We start from the raw sequence: 14,499 nt of genomic DNA, 5'->3' as shown, positions 1-14,499 counted from the left end.
CATGTTCTTTGCTCCAGCTGTGCCTGCATTACCTCCTCCTCCTCCCCACACAGGCAGAATCTGACTCCCTAAGGTGGCAGACACTGTGACCGACCAGAGATTCCTCTCCCTGCCTCACAGGTTTGGAAGCACCTGGGAAGGCCAGCACATAGAACCAAGGCAAAGTAGTACACCAGGCTTGCCAGCTCCAGGGGACGTGCTGGCAGAAGCCTACAAAGCAATAGGCTTTAATTGCGAGTACAGCATCAGTTATATACTCAGAAATTGAGGAACCCTAAAGATACACTGTCTAAGTAGATTTTTTTCAGTATATTACTTCAAATATTAGTCAAAAGCATTACTTAATCCTCTGCATTTCAAGTGTTGTATATGGATATTTGCATAGAAACACAGAGAACAATGCTGCCATGATTTATTTACTGTCCTTCAGGAAGTTCTTTCTTGATTTGCATTTTTTTTCATTCATACAGAGCTTTATTTGCATTTGCACTTAGACCTCTGAAAACATCAGTTTAAAAAAAATATGCTTCTAAAAAATAACAAACCCCTTATTTGCCACATTTAGGAAAAACTAAATGAAGATACTGCTTGAACACTGCAAATTATTTGTGCTGCAATTGAACGTTCTTTCTAAGCCAAGAAAAAACTTGTCCATTTACTTCTTCCATGACATCATCTGCTGTTCGTCCTTTGACTGCCATCCCGTGGTTTGCTTTATCAATCCAATGGATTTTTTTAGGGGCTTTCATTTTTCTCACCACACCTTCTAGCAATTGCTATGGAGAAAACAAGAATGCAAATATTAGAGAATTGGCTACTACAAACTCTGGAACTCCTAGATGTCTCTTGCTTTGCCTGTGTAATGCAAAATAGGCAGCTCCTAAAAAACAGGAAGATGGATCTGTGTGCACGTGAAAAACACCTTGCTAGAAAAATGGGATGTATTCTCTATTCAGGATATGAATACTGGGATCTGCTCAAAGCATCACCCTCACTCAAACAGAGAATTGCAGAAAATTAGAACTTCTGAGGAGTCCATTTTTACTGTCAGAGGGTAGTGCTGGCAATAAAATGATAGAATTGAAGTCAGATTTGTCTGCAGAGGCTGAGTAGCAATGTAATTCCTTAGGGACTAGCTTTGACACTGTTGAAATTTCTTAGCAAACAGATCTTAGAACCAGCTCACAAAGTCAAAGATTCCCCCATTAAGAAGGTACTCCAAGGATCTGCAGGTCACTAGCCTGACTTATTTTGGTGACAACTCCTCATGGAAGCCCTATGACTCCTTAGAAACTGTCCAAGCACGGAAAATTCCAATTGCACATAGCCCTGAATTCATACTAACCTGTTCAAAACAACAGATACCTGTCTGCAAGAAAACATGGCAGAAAAGCACTGTTTCCCTGCCTTTGTATACCTGCTCTTCACCTCTACAAAAATATCACTTTCTACCACAGAAGCCTGACTTGGGGGTAGAACTGCTTTGCTAGAAGAATTTGCCATGAAAATGTGACCAATGTGACACTGGTGGCACTGCACAGGTTTTGTATCTTGAAATGGTTAAAACAAAATAGCAAATAACTCACTCCTTCCATAGACCACTTTTAATTTGTGCAGTCCTACTGAAACCATTTAAAGCAGGGGTATTTCAGTGACCCAAAGGTGAGCTTGCTAAAGTGGAAGATCAAGCATGGTCCATTAAGTTTTAAGCAGCAAAAGGAAGCACTGCCAGGCTTCCTTGTGTTTGATGAAGTTTTCTACCCAAGCCTTCCTTCAGAAGACTCCTACTTAGGCAAGGCTGTTAATCAGGTGAAATACAGACATCACTGAGGCTCATTGCTGCTCCTCCAGACTCCCCTTTCATAGCAGGCTATACAAGGGTACTCACTTTTTCACACATCTCATCTGCTGATCCTGAGACAAACAGCACTGGACACGTGATCAGTAATAAATCCTCATCCCGGAGCTTGGACTGCAGTTTTGGTCGATGCAGTGGGTAGGATAAACACACGAGACCTTGAATGAAGCCATCATCATCATCACCCTCGCTCAGCTGACGTATCACAGAGGCAGCAGCTCGTGAGCCCATGGAACGGCCTTTCTCCCATGCAGAAATAAAGGAAAAAATATTATCTGCTGTCACCTCATCTACATTCTGGTTGAGTAAACAACTCCCAAAACCAGTCTGAGTGTATTTCACTGTCACAAAATGCTAGGGATGTTCTACTTCATGAAAAACATTAATCCTAATTTCAACATTTTCTGCTAAGGTATTTATCTAGTTGCAACATTTACATCCCTGTTTAAAAAAGAAGGGGAAAAGAAAGAAAATATAAATTGATAGGGATCCCTTACAATACTAGAAGGAACAACAGCCTATCCTGGGAAGAGAGGGACTGGTCCTACGCTCCAGAGCCTGGAATTTTGAGATAGCCATGATAGTATCCTGTATCATTATTTTCATGCAACCTCAATTTGCTCAAATTCAAAACAAAATTCTGTGCTTGATTTCAGTTGGCTCACAAAACAAATCCAGCAAGTGTTTATGCACACCTTGAACTTCAGCCTAAAAGTAAAAGTAGAAGGGAGGGAAAAGAGAGTGAACTTGGAACATGAGGTCAGTCAGTAACAGCAAGGGAATATCAAAGTATCTCCTTAAAGAGGAGGCATATGAGCTGACAGTGCAGCGCAATTGAGTGTTACAAGTCGCTAGTTATTATAGCGGCACAGATTTGGTTTCACTTAAGAGAAAACTTAGAATATCCCCTATCAAGATATTCCTAACCACCCCCATCTATTCCCCTTTTCACAAAACATAGCTGAGCTTTTTTTATCTGCCACTAAGTTTTAATTACCAAAACCTGTTTTGGGGAAACTGTTTTCCATTTATCAGTAATCAGAATTCTTCAAGACTTGCAGTTAAAAAGTACACATGGATAATCAGAAAACTCATGTCCTGTAAATTCTAACTGAAAGGAAGTTTTCTCCTGAAGTACCTGGAAAATACAATCTATTGCTCATTCTTTCCTCTTCTGCAGTAAGATCTATGGTATCTTAAGGAGGGTTCATTCACTTCTCACCAAAGTGGGACAGACTTGGAATAGCTACAGATTGCTATTACTAGAGACAGTATAAGAGAGAAAATTATTGATAATAAAAACAATACCTGCAAGGAAAACACCAGAAAGTTTATAATCATCACAAAATTTTAAGTATTCCTAAAGAAATAAGACAAAGAGAAGCATTACAAGTCAGAATTAAGACAGTTGGGAAGCTGGGGATCTCTTCTGTTTGTAGCTACTACACAGAAAATGGGAAGCTCTTTCAGTACTGCAGATTAAAGAACAGACACATATAAGGTGCTCTCTTGGGTTTCATAACGTTTTGCAGCAACAACATAATCAACTTCACATTAGCTCTCAGCAAGTCTAAAATATCAGATGGCCTATAAAGTTACCAAAACATAAGTGATTACTATGTATTTACTCAGTTATAGTACGAGACCCCATGCACACCCTTGGCCCATCAAAAGGAATAGCAGGTTTGCAAAAATGCCCTTCATTGAGGTTATGTATTTGTGACATGATCAGTTAAGTCTGACAGAAAACAAAATTCAGCAACATTTTTTCAGGTTTTAGGAGATAACTAATCAGATGCTATCTTAGCAGATGGCTTAAAATTACATTTACATAGCAGCATATGAACATAAATGCACTAACAACATTATGCTTCTTCCATAAAAACTGGAGATGCCCATTAAAGACAGTAAAGTCTGACTTCAAATTAATGTATATATAATCACAATGACATCATACAAAATTCCTTTAGAACTGGACTCTGTTCCCCTATAAAAATGCCTCTTACTCAATGCAAGCAGATCGCCCATCCTAAATTCTTCACCCAGCTTGTTTCCATCCTAAATTCTTCCACTTTTTGCAAGCTATAAGTTTTCCCATGAAACACCCTTGCCTTTTGTCAGGCTTTTCTTCTTTCCTGAACTCAAACCCGCACACTTGTGGCAGCTGTTCCAGCTGTTGCCCATCTAACAACTGCTTCTGCTGTTTCTGTTCACACACAGTGCTCCATTTACCTAAACATTGGTTGTAATTTTCCTACTGTTGCTTGACTAATCTCTGGCTGTAATTTAAGAAACGTGGAAAACAGCACCCATGGATCTAAGCTTTGGTCTAAGAATTTGGTCACTGCTTACCACAACTGCTTTAAAAGCCTTAGTCCTGTAGGCAACATTAAGGCCTTTACAAGTAAACCGCAGGCACAGAACTCCATGGGATGCAAGATAGGCTGCCAAGGACACTAAGTGAGGGAAATTCATGTCTCCTCCAGCTCCATGAGTAAGAATCACTCCATATGTTGGTTTCTTCTCTGGGACAGAAAAGATAGCATCAAGGTATTTGTCTCCAAAAGGTATTTTCACTTTAACCTAGAAATGAAACAAACCCCAGTACTATTATTAAAAATAAATAAAAAAACACAAAACAAAAACAAACAAAAACAAAACCCCAAAAACAAAACAAAAAAAAAAACCCACAAAAAAAAAAAAACACACCAACAAAAATCCCCCCAAAAAAATCAAGAGGAAATGTTCCCAGTCTATACGTCTATACATCTACACATTATTATATAAAAAAAAAAAATCAGACAATTAAGAAATAAACCCAAATTGCAAGCTTGTTTTTATTTCTACTGTTTAAGAGTATAGAATGAGTAACTGAACTCTGGTTCAAAGATTTTCCGTACAATAATGGGCAAGTCACTTTATGACTCCACACCTTATGTTCTGCATCAGAGAATGAAGCTTCAACACACAAACTCTCTATATATCTATGTATAGCTTTTCCAGACCTAACTAGCTGCCTAGACCGTAAGAATATGTGGCAGTAAGACACAGCCTAGCAAACATTTTGAAATCACACAGTGGTAAGCACTGAGTGAAGCAGCAGCCTGCACAGAGGCAAGGACTGAACCTTCCCCATGGACAGGCCACAGCACAGGTTCGGCCAAAGCTCCAGGAAGACACAGGGCCTCCATCAGCACAAACAACTAGAGGAGCCGATCAAGAGACAAGATCTGCTCATGTTCTGCGGAATGAACGGGGACTGAGCAGCACAAGTGCCCCTGTGGTGGCTTCTGAGAGCAAAAAGGACACCCCGGGGCTGGGATGAACTCAAGTGTCCCGAAGGTGTTCCTTGGCAGCGCTCCGCAGAGCAGCTGCACAGGCCGATGGAAGTGCTCAGCGGCCCTGCCGAGCTGCTGCCCCCGCGGCCCCTGGAGGGGTGGCAGGTGCCACACAAGGAAGGGGATGGCGGAGGACACGCAGAACAGCCAGAGGCCTGCACACAGAGACAGGCAGAGCTGCAGCCGCCACCAGCCACGGATACACCTCTCCTGGGATGGCAGAGGCGGCAGCGCACCCACCCCGCGCCCCTTGCCCAGCTCCAGGGCTTCCTCAGAGGAGAAAGGCAGCTGCCCCGGGCCGCAGGAGCCCGCTGATCCCCACGGACGGCAGGCGCACGGCCCAGCGCCGGCCGCGGCCATACCTCCACCCGCCCGCTCATCCCGCCGCGACGTCACCGGAGTGACAGCCCCCGCCGGTCCCGCCCCGCGGCCCGGCCGCAGCCCCCGCGGCGGCGAGAGGCGGCGGCCTGCGCCCGGGAGCGGGGGTTCCGGCCGGGCGTTGATTGGGCCGTGTTAAATAAATGAAACACCCAGAAATAAATAAGCCCCGCATAAATTGTTTTTCTTCACTCATGTGTACGAAAACTCGACGGACTGCTAGGTGTTAATTCAGCACAAATAAAGCCAATTGCTTAGGGATTGCTTGGAAAGTCATGTTCTTACTGACTTCAAGGAGTACAGATGAGATGCTTATGATGAGTTACAGAATCATTTAGGTTGGAAATGACTCCTGAGACCATCGAGTCCAGCCTTTGACCGAACACCACCGTGTCAACAAGACCACAGCACTGAGTGCCACATCCAGTCATTTCTTGAGCATCTTCCAGGGATGTCAACTCCATCACCTTCCTTGGGCAGTCCATTGCAATGTTTAGAAACCCTTTCCATGAAGAAATTGCTCCTGGCATCCAACCTGAACCTCCCCTAGCACTGCTTGAGGCCATTTTTTCTTGTCCTGCTGTGGGTTGCTTGGGAGAAGAGACCACCCCCTACCTGGCTACAGCCTCTTTCAGGTGGTTGTAGAGAGTGATAAGGTCACCCCGAGCCCCCTTTCCTCCCCTCCATCTCCCTCAGCTGCTCTATAAGACTTGTGCTCCAGACCCTTCACCAGCTCCATTGCCCTTTTCTGGACTTGCTCAAGCACCTCACTGTCTGTGTGGAAGTGAGGGCCCAGAATAGGACACAGGATTCAGGGTGTGGACTAGGCAGAGCCAAGAACAGAGGGAAAGGTTAGATGTCCAGAGTGACATCAGGCAATATTATTTGGCAGCTGTCAGCCCACTCGATCTATGTAACATTGACAAACATGGGAGAGACACTCAATGGCTGGTTTTCTACACATCTGTCCCCGAGGCTGTGCTCTGTTGTACAGTAAATTACCTACTGTATTCAAAACACAGCCTTAAACTGGTGGAAGACAGCACCAGCAGTATACAACAGTGCTTGCCATATTTGTATATTGAGTATTTCACAGGCCAAAAAAAATTCCAAAATCCTCTATTGCAAGGTATTTAGCCAGAGCTCATGTTTTCTTCCAGTATCAGTGTATGAAGCTCACTCATATCAATTAAGGTGCCCTATTACTTAGTTGATTGAAGATGTCATCACCAAGCAGAACTTTGTTTTTCATATCTTCACCTACTGGAAAATAAGCTCACTCTGGCTTGTGCTCCGAGTGTCTCACTGTCAGCCTGCCAGCTGGACATTGTCAAACACTGGGATTGAAATATTGCAGCCCTGTGAGAAGTGAACCTGACAGGGTAGCTCAGGTTCTGAGCTGCTGTCTCAGTGACCATCCTCACAGGCCAATTCCCAGTCCAGGCATTATTGTAATAAGCGTGAAAGACAGAAGTGAAGAACCTGGGAGATTTACAGGGAGATTTATTTGTTTGGATTTCTACCTTGCCTAAAAGATGTCAAGCTAAAGTGAGATGCAGAAGCGTTAAGCTGAGTGAAAGTCACTGGCACAGCCTGCGTGAGTTGTGCACCTTCCACTGAGCTGAACCATAGAGGTGTCTAGGCAGCTGCTCCTGGAGCCGTAGCTCACATCTGGGGAGTCCAGCAGACTAGGGAAATGTCAGATTAATTTGTGTTGATTTGAGATCACACTATTCTAATTAGTAATTCATACCAGTTAAGCCTTTGTAAATAAGTTACTTGGCAAAGTGAACTGAGAAGATTTGTTGTCCCAAAGTAGTTACAACCTCAACCTAGAAAACAAGCATGCAAGAAGAAGGTTAAGAAAATCTTCCTTCATATTAATTTCTGTGTTTTTTTGTTACTGCTTTCATTTCTATATGTAATGGATGGTTTTGTGCTCTGGTGTAGTTTATATTTTTGGTGCTGTTTTGCTCCTTTCTTGGTCTGCTTTTTGCATTCTTTTTCTATTTTAATTTTTCCTCCCTCTTCAGTCCATCTGCTGTATTTGTCCTGCTGTACTCACATAGTGTCTCCAAAGCAGTCCTTGAGGAACATGTATCCCATTAAATCTATCCATGTGTAACCCCTTCCCACTGGAGAACTACTTTTTTATGCTCTCTGCATTACAGCAAGCTGCTACCAGTTTACTTCCTATTTTCTCAGTTCATTTTCTTGCCTCCAGTCTCCTTTCAACACTTGAAACTCCTCTGTGCATAAGCACAGTCTTTGAGGTAGGGTAGCTAATACCTAGCAGTGTTGAGAACATCACAAATGCCAGGCTGGATGGAGCCCTGAGCAACCTGGTCTAGTGGAAGGTGTCTCTCCTCATGGCAGAAGGGCTGGAACTGGGTGTCCTTAAGGTCCCTTCCAACCCTAATGATTCTGTGATTCTTTGATGAAGAGAATGTGTGAGGAAGGAGAGACTGTCATTCTTTAATCCTCTGGTTCATGGCAATAGGGTTGGACTGGTACATTTTTGCAACACTTTTCCTGCTGTAACTTTCTTTCTGGAAGATAATGACCCCAAGTATTGCTAGTATGTCAAAGGCAATCGAATTATAAATACATATATTAAATTCCAAATCATAGGCAAATTCTTTATGATGGATAAATTCTGGGTTTTATTGAGTTCTGCATATCTAATAAAATGCATTAATTAACATGCAAATAATTTTTTTTTCAATTTGGCATCAAAAAGCAATTCTCATATCAAACTATTCCAAATTAGGTCTTTTTGGGTTTAGGAGAACATTTAGATAGATTCTTGTTGATTTTCAAATGTGCTGAGTAACTATTCTGAAATCCAGTTGTATTCCTTTCCAGGAGTATTGAAAATCCCTTTTTTTTTTTTTAACACACTTAGTGTGTTAATAGTAATTAATACTGTAAGTTAAAGCTCCCCCCAAAACCCAATTATGAATCTTTTCTGAACTTCTGAAACAATGTTTTTAATTTAACATCTAAGAAAACATGGTTTCTTAGGAGCATGGCATCGTTTCATAACTTTAACCTTACATCACTCCTGGAAATAGAAGCTTATTCTGGAAACAACATAGTACATAATAATCTAAGTCTGACACCAAATATGAAAATCATTTAAGGTATGTGATTTGCCATTTCTCAATGGGAATATATGTCGAGCGTTATAATAACCTATGCACTGCTGTAAGCACCTCTGACAGATCTGATATGCCAAAGGCAGCTGGGTTTGAAGAAACAGTGGCTGTTTACCAAAGAATGACATTATCCCTGGTCTAAACTTGGGACCTGATAACTTTCAGTAGCACATCAGACAATCCCTGTTCTTTTCTTTGGATTATAAATACAGCATTTCATACCAGAGACTTAGATTAACACACAATAGGAACAACAGAGATGACCTTTTACATTAATCTTTTGTTGGAATATATTTGTTCAGAGAAATGTATAAAAATAATTATAAAAGTATAAAAAATATGTTGGGGGGGTCTTTATTTCAGTGTAAAATAAATAACAGCTTAAGGACATCAGGATCAGAAACAATTTTTTTATTTTCCTGAATTTTTTAATGGAAGACCATAAAAATTTTGTTTGTTTGTTTTAGGCTGGAGATACATATTTGTTCTAAAAGTTCAACTTTCCCTTTAAATTACAAACTTGACTTTTGAGCAAGAACCCTTTCTTTTTTTTTTTTTTTCCCTGAGGATGTGGATACACATCAGCACATGGACATGCTGTGTTCACAGATATCAAAAGTAACCTTTAATTTTGCATGATTTTTAGCTATTACATCATACTTCTTGAGGGTCTGAAGAAGTTTTGAGGTCCTCCATGAAAGAGGAAGTGATGGGCAGGCAATATGCAGAAACACTTTCTCCAGGGTGAAGGAGTAAGCCCACCTGTTTTTAGTCTATTCAGACTTACTATGTAAGCGTATTACTGATATGCAGTGTATAGTATATAAGAAATATATAATGTGTATGTGCTAGGCACCTATTTTTATGAAATTATGTCAAGTACATGGTGCCTTTTGTAGTATTATATAGGTCACAAACTCTGGGAGCACAGATAACATCAGGTGACAAATGTGCAGTGCATAAAAACTTCTCTCCCTGTGCACGAGTCTCTTTGGGAACATTTCTCGCTTTGTAGTTGTGGTGCTAAATGGAAGTTTTTTAATTAAGGAAGGTGTCATCATAACACATGCTTCTGCATGGCAAATTTGGATGCTATGCATTTCTCAGAGTCTTTGTTAGGGATTTAGAATTCCCTCATTGTTCTTGACAAATGCAACCACTTTGTTTTCCAGTGGCAGCTGTTATTGTTCTTGCGTGTGCTGGGACTGCATGGGGCACTGCTGGCAGGAGGTTGCTCTCATTATTCTCTCCCCTTGGCTGATGGTGAACTGACCTGGCCAGGAGCCAGTGGAACAAACCTTTCTATTCTCAATGCTGAAAGGAAAGAATTAATAGTTTTGGCATGTTCATACAATCTTTGAATGCTGAGCTCAATTCCATGTATGTTTTTGTTCTGAAGTTTCACTCTCTCTGTTGCTTTCTTAAAGGGTTAGCATGGTTAGGGATGGTAAAGAACGTCATTGCTGCTCTGGGGTTTCTTTTGCTGTGAACACTGTTTTAAGGTTTAGATCTCTTTAACATTCAATTCTCAGTTCAAAAATCAGATACCCTCTGCAGTCATCAATCATTCAAGTAAGTTACTTATTGATAGTGAGTTATTGATAGTTATAATTATAAACATCATGCTACAGCCCCTAAATATGGGCACTGTGTACATTTTGCATCTTTCTGCAAGATTCTAGGCCATTTTCACTTCTGTTAATATGATTATTATGAGATGCAGGAAGTGACATTGCACTTCTCTTTGCCTTTAATTCCCACATAGGTTGACAGAAAATTAAGCCCTTCGTTTATCCAGAAGTTGTCAGAACGAGTAACTGCAGTCTCTGCAGATACATGTTTTACCTTCTTCAATTATCATTCCTCCAGGTCACTTCTTTCATTTAAGCAGACAGAATTACAGAACCACAGAATCATTTAGACTGGAAATTATCTCTGAGACCATTGAGTCCAACCTTTGGCTGAACATCATCATGTTAACTAGACCATGGCACTGAGCGCCACATTCACTTGAAGAATTTCAGGGATGATGAACTCCACCACCTACCTGAGCAGCTCATTCCAATGTTTAGTCACCCTTTCAGTGAAGAATTCTTCCACATGTCCAGTCTGAACCTCCCCTGATTCAGCTTGAGGCTGTGTCCTCTCATCCTGTCACTGGTTGCCAACCAACCCCCATTCAGCTACAGCCGCCTGTCATGTGGTTGTAGAGAGCAAGAAGGTCTCCTCTGAGCCTCCTTCTCTCCAGGCTAAACAACCCCAACAACTCCTCATAAGACTAACTTATGATGTTTCTAACTCTCTTTTCCAAAGCATTCCAGGAATTCATTTTAGTCTCACATTACCTGTATAATTCAGAAGTACCTTATCTACTCTGGAGTCCAAGATATTTCTAAACATAGGGAGTTCAAGAAAAGAGTGCAAGGAACTCTCTCTGATTTATTTTTCTGTTCCAACAGAATATCAGTCTCAATTGCATTACTCAGAAATATTTTCTGGTTTTGCATGTATGCTGTTGAAAGTTAATTTATGCTGTCACTCTCTAGTCTGATAGAAAGAAGCAGTGGAAAAGTGTAATAAAGTCAACATCTATTGCTGTTCACAAAATCTATTACTCTGGAGTAAGTGGAGAAATTATTTGGTTTCACACAATTTATCAAATCCATTCTGGATATTGTTCGGTTGTTAGTAGATTTCAGAGTATACAGAGAGTGTGTATTTGCTTAGTGCATGGAACTGAAGTCAAACTGAAAGGTCTAATTATTACCTTCTTATTTTCCCCTTTTATCTTGCACACTGTCATGAATTTACATGTGTTACAGGATCTAGTTTGCTACCAGCTATATACTTTTGATTATAAACAGTCATACTCATATACATGCACACCAGAAGTGTTAGCATGCAAGGAAATGAGCCAGAAGACTGACACATGTGGCTGTGGGTGGCCCCGAGCAGAATTTTTAAAGAACTGTTACTTCTCAGAGCAGTCTTCTAGCTCATTGTGTGTTCATAGGACAGTTCCATACATCCTCTAACTGTGCTCAGGGAGTCTTAGGTAGACTAATGCTTGCAAGGCTGTCGCCAACTATTTTAAATCCTCCTGGTGTCACTCAGTGCTCAACCAGCTAATGAATTCATCTCAGTTCCTGTGCTCCGTGCATCAGTGCTTGAGTTGTTAGCATCTTGATGCACTTGGTAATCACAGAATCACAGAATGGCTTGGGTTGGAAGGGACCTTACAGATCATCCAGTTCCATCCCCCTCACCAAGGGCAGGGACACTTTCCACTAGACCAGGTTGTTCAGAGCTCCATCCAACCTGGCCTTCAACACTTCCAGTGATGGAACATCCACAACTTCTCTGGGCAACCTGTCCTAGTGCCTCACTACCCTCACAGTGAAGAATTTTTTCCTAATAGCCAGTCTAAACCTAGGCTCCTTCAGCTCAAAGCTATTGCCCTTTGTCCTATCGCTACATGCCCTTGCAAATCCAGGTAAATGGGTGTTCTTAAGCCTTGCATTTTGTGCCATATCTAAAACCAATTTGAGCATACCTGGGGAGATGACATTTGACCACCCTTCTTTCTTATCTGCAATCTCCCTCCCAAGGAAAGACCAGCCAGAAACATTTTTCAGGACCTTTCAGTCCTGATCAAGTGTATTCTCATCTCAGTTCTCAAAATGTAAGAATTTCTTCACATCTTCTACAGCTTCCTGAAAAGCAATAATTAAAGTATGGCCTGAGTGATCGCTCCCCCACCTCTTCATGCTCTGCAGTTCTGGTTGTAAAATTTTCAACAGAGATGCATGGAAACTATAGCATTAAAAGGTGACAAAACTAAGAATGCTGTTTGCTCTGACTAAACTGGGTTTTTTGTGCCCTGCAGTTACTCAGCTGTAACTCAGTGGTAATTAATGGATCAAAGCTGTTATAAAACTGTATGGGTATGGCTCTACTGCAAATACTTTGATAGGCTGGAAGAGAGACTCAGGAATGGTGCAGGTAGTAACACACATGTTGTACCTGGACTCATTTAAAATCCATAATTTAAACAAAGCTGAGCGTCATAAGTACTTCTCTGATATACCATTAAGAGTGTCCTGACCTATTTCTCCTCTGAGAATTTCTTGCTGGGTGAAGTTAACCATGTCAGGTATCTGACATCCACTTGAAGTTGTATTGCATGTCCACAAAGTGTGCATTTCTTTTACATGGGCACTTTGATTTCCAAGTGGAAGACTTTTCACGAGATGATGCAAGGGCAACAGATTGCTGAAGTCTACGTGACAGCTTTCAGCCCCAGACATGTTTGGCTCTTCTTCTCCTCAGCTCTTATAAAGCAGTAGATTATATGACATGAATAAGTTCAAGAAGATGACAAGAAGAAAGATGAAGCACAGGATTTCATCCACTGTGAGTACTCCTAAGACCTTGTAGCATTACAAGACTTTTATTTATGTGGGATTGGTCATCCCAGGGTTAACCTTTGAACTTCTGGACATGCAGCCTTGACCTGATCACCTGAATACTTCAGGAAGCAAAGCCCTTTGGAGATTGGATCTAAAAACACAGATCTCCCAAATGTCTGTTCTGCAGTTAATCTCATTAACTGAAAAACAAATACAAAAAAAGAAGATCATTACACTGCAGCATTCTGGGAAGACACTAAGGATAGTAACATTACACTCACAAGCTGGAGGACTTGTTTTCATGGGGAATTCGTAGGTCTTTGCCAATTGCAGCAAATCACACAGAGGATATCTGAGCAATGACATCAGGCACACTGTGGAGTCAAGAGGCAAGTTGGTGATAAAGTCAGAAGGAGGCAGACTTGGCAAACTGCATCATGCTCATGCCAGCTTGTGCCAGGGCACACAGCAAGGTTTTGGCCATGTGCTTGATAGCACGATGGACAGGTACAGAGCTAATGAAAGGGGTGGTGAAAAGATGACCCAGGGAAAGGTCATGTGCAGGATGGAATTTATGGTGCTATTTATTTTGTGGTTTAATTGCTGCTTTCAGTCCTTCCAATTTTATATGCTCCCTGCGGGTTTTACATTGATCTTGGGGTTGTGGGTTGCTGTTTGGTTTTAGTGGGTTTTCTTTTGTTTTGTTTTGGGTTTTGTTTATTTGTTGGTTGTTGTTGTTGTTGTTGTTTTTCCTCAAAGAAAATAACTGCAGGTTCTGGTTTCCAGCCAGTAAGTTTAGAATATTGACCCTTAAGAAAATGAGCCATTTCCAGGTTAGGGGAGATTTCTAAGCCCTCAGTTTGGATCAAGATCAGATTTAGCCCAGAGTAGAACTGTATCCAAATCAGGATTAAGACCCAATGGTGGCAAACTATGTCATTCTCTTAAATGCTCTGTTCACTTTGAGCTCTTGGCCTTGTTTAAATGCTGAGCTGAGGTTATAGGCCCTGATGTGGTCAGGAATTAATTTGTATCTGCAAAAAAGGAGTTGGATCAATTAATCAGTGAGGTAGGTCAGTTGATTTGTCAAAGAAGAGTTGGAAGAATGTAATGGTTTTGCATTGATTTTGCATCAATCTGTTAGAATTCTTAAAATGTCCCTTTCAATATTTACTAGTGCAAATGAAATGCAGCAGAAACATATCTCAGTAGATGCTTTGACATTACAGCAGTTAAATATTTTTAAGTGGCAAGGCATTTTCCTCGTACTGCAGAAATGAGAGAATCCAGCTATGTCATCTACCCCTATCCCTGCCCGTGCAACATTATATGACATTTGCTGTGGTGACTGTCAGGAA

General features: G+C 41.3%; 1 protein-coding gene across 3 annotated transcripts; it reads right to left on the bottom strand.

Moving 5' to 3' along the window:
- Nucleotides 1–395: 395 nt before the first annotated feature.
- TEX30 (testis expressed 30) lies at nucleotides 396–5,609 on the bottom strand. 3 transcript variants are annotated; one of them, XM_053935432.1, is made up of 5 exons: nucleotides 5,559–5,609; nucleotides 4,211–4,441; nucleotides 3,167–3,218; nucleotides 1,889–2,097; nucleotides 396–776 (listed from the first exon to the last, which is right to left on the bottom strand). In XM_053935432.1, the coding sequence occupies exons 1-5, from the start codon at nucleotides 5,574–5,576 to the stop codon at nucleotides 603–605; spliced, it is 684 nt and encodes a 227-aa protein (XP_053791407.1). In that variant the 5' UTR covers nucleotides 5,577–5,609; the 3' UTR covers nucleotides 396–602. The 3 variants fall into 3 exon arrangements, with proteins under 3 accessions (XP_053791407.1, XP_053791409.1, XP_053791408.1); XM_053935434.1 differs by lacking the exon at nucleotides 5,559–5,609 and adding an exon at nucleotides 5,437–5,546; XM_053935433.1 differs by lacking the exon at nucleotides 5,559–5,609 and adding an exon at nucleotides 5,402–5,454.
- Between the last annotated feature and the right edge of the window lie 8,890 nt (nucleotides 5,610–14,499).

Source organism: Vidua chalybeata, chromosome 2 (genome assembly GCF_026979565.1).
Source record: "Vidua chalybeata isolate OUT-0048 chromosome 2, bVidCha1 merged haplotype, whole genome shotgun sequence".
Classification (NCBI taxonomy): domain Eukaryota; kingdom Metazoa; phylum Chordata; class Aves; order Passeriformes; family Viduidae; genus Vidua; species Vidua chalybeata.
The sequence above is the reverse complement of the archived record's forward strand: the minus strand, read 5'-3'. Positions and strand labels throughout refer to the sequence as shown.